The sequence below is a fragment of the Microplitis demolitor genome, chromosome 1 (genome assembly GCF_026212275.2).
Source record: "Microplitis demolitor isolate Queensland-Clemson2020A chromosome 1, iyMicDemo2.1a, whole genome shotgun sequence".
Taxonomy (NCBI): Eukaryota; Metazoa; Arthropoda; class Insecta; order Hymenoptera; family Braconidae; genus Microplitis; species Microplitis demolitor.
Genome location: NC_068545.1, coordinates 16,861,205 through 16,869,689, shown reverse-complemented (window position 1 = coordinate 16,869,689; position 8,485 = coordinate 16,861,205). Strand labels below are relative to the sequence as shown.

Sequence of the window (8,485 nt, the reverse complement as noted above, 5' to 3'; positions counted from 1 at the left end):
CAATGGGAAGATGCTGAAAAATGTAATGAGAATGAGAGAATAAGAGGATGAGAAGAGAGTCCTGTAGGATTCTCTTTAGGTCCGTCGTAGCATCAGTGACGAAATTTAGCGGTAGGGGTAAGAAAGCCAGTAGTGGGGACAAGGAGCGCTCAGCATCTAAAATTTGGTTGGCTGTCTCGAGTCTCTCGTCGGTCGCCTCGGAGCTTGTGGAGGGGAAATGAGCTTAGGGTAAGGGGCACGAAGGACAAGAGGGTTTAGTGCCTTGGTGTGAGCCCGCCGACTCGAAAGTCTGGAATTCCAACCGACAGAACAGTGCCGGCGTTCGTGCGACGCGGATCTCGAGGTACGTGAGAGTTTACGATTGCGAAACTTGGTGTATACCTAAATTCAACAAGAGGGAGGATAGAAAATACAAGATAAAGAGAGAAGGAAATAACGACAAGTGAGGGAGACTTTAAGTGGGCAAGTGAATACAACATAGGGAGAGTGCGCGAGTTTCGTTGGTTGTTTACGAGCGCGGGAGTTAAAAAACAGTCAAGGATTCTTCCTCTTATTATTCTTGTTCTTCTTCACTTCTTGTTCTGTATTGCGTGATCATAACAGTTGGTTAGTGAGCGCGTGATCACCGGTATAGACTGTTACTAAAAGTGAGTAAATTATTAAAATGATAACGCAGTTAATAGTGATAATTAGTGAATTTTATTTGTGACATTAAGACAACTTATTAACAATAATAATTAAATTTTATGAACAATATTGAAAGAATTGTGTATTAAGAGCGATATATATAGATATATTTGGAGTCTTGATAATCTCTATACAATAATTGAATTGAGAGTATTATCAAAATGTAATCTCTTAAACAGCTTTAGATATTTTTTTTTTTTTTAACATTTTATATTCATTTTGTTCATTTATCAGTTGGTAACTTTTGGCTTGTTAGCCAAACGTACAGTGATTCGCGAACGATTACTATTGAGTGGTTGCCGGGTGTAATCTTGAACACGCGGAGCCAAGAACGATGCCGTCCGTATCCGCTGGAACCACCATTCGATCGAACGTGGCGTTGTTGCTTTGGACATTAATAGATGAATATCGTGTGATCATATGATAAATGTAGAACGTAAAGTACTCTATTTTTTTTTTTAGTTTGATTTTTTTTTTCGTTTTTCATTTATTGGTGTATGGTGATTTAGTTATGACCTGTGATATTAATAATATACTCCAAATATAGACAGTACCAAGGTGTTTGTGAGTGCTCCGGGAGAGCGTCGGTCGGCTCGGAAACGAGCCTGTAACAATAAACGAAACTATTATCTACATTGACTGCTAACGCGATTAAATATGAGTTTAAGTAGTGTTTAAATAGTATTCTGTTTACAATGGGTATTGCAGTGTAATTGTGTTGACGTGCTTACACATTAATACAATATATATATATATATATATATATATATATATATATATATATAGTATAAATAAATATATATATATTTTTTTTATTTTATAGACAATATGAGTGAAATGACGAGTGTAGAGCAGCAGCAGCAGCAACAGCAGCAGCAATATGTTGGTGGAAGCTCAAATTCAGAGCATCACTGCAAAGACTGTCGATTAACCTTCGAGAGCGGTAAAAGTCTTGAGGTACATTTACGGTATCATCACGAAAATCTGCTGAATCAGTGGGCCATTCAGGCTCAACAGGAGGAGAGCAATAATAATAATAGCAAAGCTGGTAATCATAACAGTCACGTTAAACGCGATAGTATAACTGCACCAGCTGATTCAAGTGAATCTTCATCTCGGCCACCGTCCTCAAATCCTACGCCTTCTCAACATCAACAGCAGCAGCAGCAGCAGCAGCAGCAGCAGCAGCAACAACAACAATCACAGCAACAAACTGCCCAGACAGCTACATCATCTCAACAGCAACCACCACCCGGTGTGCAAGGTTATAATCACTTTCCGACACCGATGTTTAGTGAAACGAGTTACTTTATGCATAATGAACAAGCTTATATGCTACCAGGGCATCATTACTCACCCACCCACGATGATAGTCCAAACAACAGTAGCAGCAATTATGCTCCAAGGTATCATCCGTATCAGCATTCACATCATTATCCGGGTGATCGAGCTAACTCTGTAAGTTCAACGAGTCCACGCAGTCCATTGCAGTGTGACAAGTGTGGAGGAGTATTTGATGATGCCAACCAACTCGCTGAACATGTTCGTGCTAATCATCCAACTTCGCCGAGTGGATATCCAGGACAACAACAGTATCAACAGATTGGTGAAAGTCCACAGCAATCACAACAACAACAGTTACATACATCACCTTCACAAAATAATCAACAGCCACAGCCATCATCTCAATCAAGCTTTGATTATAATAGAGGTAGTGTAACAATTAAATCAGAGATAAAACAAGAAACAGAAGAAGCTGAAATTCTGGATCTTGATTCGCATAAAGTGCAAACTCACAGATACGAAGAAGAGTTAATGAGGATGCAACATCAAGAATTGCAATTGCTTCAACAACAGCAGCAGCATCCAATACAGCATCCGAGAAATCCTCCTCATTCTGTAAGCTCCATGCTTGGGTGGCCACCAGGACAACCGCACGAATATCATCCAGGTATGTCACCATTGGGTCCTATGGATAGTATATCACCGATACCAGATCAAAGTACATTTATGCGTGGGCAACATATGCCAGTAGAACCACCTCGACATGCTGGATCGCCAATTATAACAAGCACTCAACCTATGCCAGGTCATCCAATGCCAGGAAGTTTATTACAGCAGCCTCAAAAACCTCCTATAGTAGCTAACCAGTCGTGGAAGAGCAATGAGGCGCGTAGACCAAAGACCTATAACTGTACTGCATGCAACAAGTGGTTTACAAGTTCGGGCCATTTGAAGCGACATTACAATACAACGTTACATAAAAACGCTGTAAAACAGAGTAACCAACCAGATCCTGCAAATATGCCAATCAGTGCCCATCATCATCCAGGTAGAGATAACAATAGAGGAGGGGGAGGAGGATCATCGAGGTCGCCGGAGTTGTCCACTTCAGCGAGTCCCCCAAACTTGATGGCAGGTCCCTTGGGCGAGGCGGCGAGGGGCCTGCTCCACACGCCCACCAATCTCTACACCACCAATCATTCCAGCAACAGCAGCACCAACAGCAACAGCAGCGACTCTTCGGCAACGGTGTTACCGCAGCAGCCGCAGCAGCATCCGTCATCCCAACAGCCGACATCTACAACGGCTCACATGGGCTCAACAATGGCGGGGCTCAATTCCCCAACGCAATCCCCAATGGCGGGACACCATCACCAGCAACTGGGTTCACCATCCCCTCAGTTGGGCCAACACCACCTATCAATAGGTTCACCACCTCAAATGTCGGTCCACCACTCCATGAGTTCACCCATGTCACCCATGCAGCCACCACCGCCTCCACATCACCTGAATTCGCCTTCGTCAATGGGATCCCAACACATGAGTTCCCCATCGCCCATGATGGTGGGGGTGCCCCCAATGGGTTCACCACCAATGGGGGGTACTTCGATGCCTCATCAGCCGTACCCAAACGATTTGCCCCCCCACGTTACAACTACTACCAGCATCCCGGGCCTGCTGGACTCTATCAACCAGCAAACTATTATTGGTAATGAAGTAACAACTCAATCAATTCTTCATGAGTCACAATTACCCGGATTTGCTACTATTAGTCATCCAAGACCTCTGCCAAAGCAGAGCTTTTTTCAATACCATGTAACTGATTATTTAGTTGGCCCAAACCAACCTCAGGCCATTAACGTGGGGGGGCTAAGACCAGAGGATGAAATTCCTCATGACAGGTCATTCAGCTCAGCTAGTGCGATTTTCGATCCATATAATTCACCACCAAGGTACGAACCTCTGATGTCTATTGAGCATCAACATGAATCACATGCCGATGATATAATTGCAAAACATTATCAAATATTGGATAATAATTCTTCTTATCAAGATCATCATGTTACTGAACAAAATAACAATGATATTCCTCATTACCAAGGCAAAGAAGAAATAAATCCTAACGTTGGTAAACAAAATCAAAATGAAACAAAAAAACAGAAAACGACTATAGTACAGGAAAAAACAAAAGAACATCAAGTCACCAGTTCAGATACAAATTTTATATCTCAGGAGGGTTTAATCACCTGTATCAAGTGCAACAAGGTTTTTAATAAGACCTGTTACTTGACACAACATAACAAGAGCTTCCACTCTGGCGAGAAGCCCTACAAATGCAGTCAATGCGGCAAACGGTTTCCCCATGAGGAATCGCATGCCGAGCACCTGCGAAAGCATGCTGGTGAGAAACCTTACAAGTGCGAGATTTGCCCGAAGCAGTTCAATCATAAAACAGACCTCAGGCGGCACAATTGTCTCCACACTGGCGAAAAACCATTCGCATGTGAGATTTGCAACAAAGGATTCATCAGAAAAGATCACATGATGAAACACGTTTTAACGCACAAAAGAAAAGCTATGAATAATTTACGTTTACGATAAATAATTATTATAAGTCGTCAAATAGAAATCATCTTTGTTGTTGTAGGTATTTATTTAATTTCATTTTATATAAATCTTTAAATCATTTATCTTTTACATACTCGCAGTTATTTCTTTTTAATTATATATTTACATAATTATAATTTTTGTTTTTTCAATATTAATTCTGAATAGTTAAAAACTTAAAATATTAATTATATCAATAATAAATGTTACTTACGACCGTGTTTATTGCAACTATTTATTTTATCAGTTCTCATTGAAATATCATCACTAATTAATGATGCTTCAATGATTACTCGTATCCAGTTGCCATGGTCGTAAGTTTAACTAAAACTACTTTAATTGCTCAATGATATTTATTTATTATCAACTCAATGGTATTATTATTATTATTATTATTGTTTTTATATATAATTAAAAAGAAAGCAAAGAAAAATTTATAAATTAAAAATGGTGGATACAAAATGCTGTAGTTAAAAGAAAAATGATTTTTATTATTTTTGCGATATTCAGAATCGAACAAAGTTAAATAAATATTATTAGGTTTGATTCAGCAAATCGGAATGCAGTAGCAGTATTTTATCCAGCTCAATATAATTTTGAATTGATTGTAAATCGTAAAAATAAATGAATAATTAAATAAATGAATGAATGATTAATAGTTATTGAATTGATGATATTAAACCTTCGAAGCTTATCGACTGTACAAAATATGTTAATTGTATAGGCATATTATGAATATTATTATGATTATTATATTATTGTAATTATTAAAATAATGTGATTGACTAGAAACAGATTATTAAATTTAACTCATAATATTCGTATTTTATAGCGTGTATGGATATAAATATATTTATAGTATAGTTATACAAAAATATATATATACATTTAGGACAAAAAAAGAGATAATTATAAATTTAAAAATATATAAAAGAGAATTAACAAAATATGATATTTAAGGCAATGTGAAAACGAACAAAACGATCGCATGTTAAATTGTGTGGTTATATATTTCGTTAGATTATTTTATAACATAAATAAAAGTATTATCAATATTTAATTAATTATTTATTAACATTTATTGTATTAAAAAGAAAAAAGTAAAAAAAAAAATTATTTAACTAATTCTTTGGAATTACAAACTTAAATATTTTTTATTCATTAACGCATATATTTTAAATACAGTATTTACATATACATTCCACTACACGGTGATATACAGCTGTTGTAATGTACGTTTTCACATTGAACTCTCTTTTTTTGTAACCTAAAGTAGCCTAAGTGACAACATGTGAGTATCTCGAAGAGAAAATAAGTAACTAAATTAAATTTTAACTTTAAAAATAAATAAAATATAAATATATGAATTTTATCTCATTTAAAATAACTTCTTCGAGAAATTCACAGGGCCATGTGAATAAAAATAAAACAAATGATTAACTTTCCGTAATAATTTACACAAATGTTTCTGTTAATCGTTAATTAATTATTGGCTGATTAAATTTGATTACTTGATTGTTGATTATTATCACCAATAATAAATAACGCAGGAATTGTTATGTTTATTGTTCGACGGCGGTTTGCCATTATTTGTCTCGTTGTTTTTTGAAATCGATATTTTTTAATATAATGCTCACTTGTTTCCTCCAGTCATTAAGTTTTTTTTATTATCTTTATATTATTCAATTGATAATTTTTAAATAATGTTTATTGTAATTATTTCGACTTATTTTATTTTTATTATTATGATTATTATTATTATTATTATTACTATTATTATTAATATTATTACAATTATTATTACTATTATTATTATTATTATTATTATTATTATTATTATTATTATTATTATTATTATTATTATTATTTTTATTATTACGAGTCTCGCCCTTTTTATCTATTATTTGTTAATTAAACTACAATAACAGATGTATATTTATTTGGGATGAGATTTAACAATTGTAAATAACAGTGCTTTCATTATAATTTTTTAATTTAATTATACATACAAATAAATTTAGTCTCTTGCCATTTTTTAATACATAAAGTCCCAGAACAGACTACCTCAGAGTTCAGGAATTATTGATGCAAGAAGGGAGAAATAAAATGATTAAAAAACCAATGCAATAATAATAAAATAATATAACAAAAAAAAATAAGTACAGAAATATATCGTAAGGGCGAATTGTGATTTTTTTTTGCATTTAAAAAATTTTTCATTAATTCAATGTAATAAAAATAATTAATGAATAAATAAAATTGTTTTAAAAATACATCACATTTATTTTAGCTAAGTATAAATCTATATGAACTGAATAAGTAATTTGATTTTTTTTTTTTACTTTTATGTACAATAGATAAATAAGTTTGATCGCCCGCCGATAATTGTTTTAATAAGAGTTATTAAAATAGATGTGGAAAATAATAATAAAATTTAATATAAATAGATCGACGTACATTAGAGACATATCAAACAGTATTACTGTACACGCAGTTTAATTAAATAATAATAATAATAATAAAACATAAGAGTTAATTAAGATCAACACAATCGATACATATTTTTAATTCATATCAATAATTAAGATGTTTTTTTATATAAAAATAATAAATAAATAAAAAAAAATAATAATTATGACGATAATAAGATAATTACATTGTGAATTTTATTGTGCGAAGTAATTTTTAATAGATATAAATAATATGATCGGGATTCAGAATACGGGCATTCGTATATAGAAATTATAGGATTTTATTATTATGTAATGCGTGATAAATTTTAACACGTTGACATAAAGAGTAACAGATAAATTTAAAAATAAAAAAATAAATTGAATTGAGAGAAGAAAAAATTAATAATCCATTTGTTTAATATTATATTTATATAAATATATATATTATATAAACGACCAGCATTTCAATCTCACTGAAATAAAGTGAAATTTTTTTTATTAAATACTGATAATACCAAACTACCATTGGTTGTGCCAAAATGTAATGTTTATATTTGTTTTTTTTTTTTTTAACTTCTCTTCAATGCTCCGAACGTAATTTAGTGATTGAGGGCATTTAATTATCTTATTTTCACCATGAATTTTTTATAATACTATACAGTATTGTAAATCCGTCTTTTTTGTATTTTTTATTATTATTATTATTATTATTTGTAAATTCATTGAACAATTTTTTTTTCGGTGTGCTCAAAGTTAGACGGACTTAATTTTAAATAAATATGAAAATAAAAATAATAACAGTTGTATCTTCACTTGTGCCATAATTATGCGTAACGAAAAAAAAAAAAAAAAAAAAAATTAATAAATAAATAATAAAAGTAATTGTAAATTTTTTAATTCATGGTGATTATTAAAATAATAAATATAATTAATTAATTAATTAATCAATTGAATAAATTAATAAATTACAATATAATTTTAATAATTACTGATTTTAAAGTTTTTGTTAATGTAAAAAAAAACCGTTCTAGCAATCGGACAGAATAGTTATAAAAAAAAAAAATGTTTTTGTATAATTATTCGAATTGTATTATTTTACGTGCGTTTAATTCTGTTTTTATAAATATATTTTATTTCATGAAACATATAATTATGATTATTTATTTATTATTTTCCTTTCTTCCTTTTATTTTATCTGTATATATAATATATATTTTTATAATTTAATAGATTATATATTGTGGCTATACGTCGATCAAATATGATATAAATATAATTAATAAATAATTAAATACTGAGATACTTTATTCACATAACGAAATAAGATTTCGTAAAATAAAAGCATAAGTGGAGTTCTTATTGCAAGGTAATGATGGGCATTCGTATTTTAATAAAAATATTTCAGACTTGAATAAAATAATTTTAAATTAGATAATAATAATAATAATTTTCAT

General features: G+C 31.8%; 1 protein-coding gene across 1 annotated transcript; it reads left to right on the top strand.

Moving 5' to 3' along the window:
* The first annotated feature begins 227 nt into the window (after positions 1 to 227).
* LOC103576058 (ataxin-2 homolog) lies at positions 228 to 7,856 on the top strand. The gene is made up of 2 exons (XM_008556080.3): positions 228 to 647; positions 1,511 to 7,856. The coding sequence occupies exon 2, from the start codon at positions 1,516 to 1,518 to the stop codon at positions 4,570 to 4,572; it is 3,057 nt and encodes a 1,018-aa protein (XP_008554302.1). The 5' UTR covers positions 228 to 647; positions 1,511 to 1,515; the 3' UTR covers positions 4,573 to 7,856.
* Positions 7,857 to 8,485: the final 629 nt, after the last annotated feature.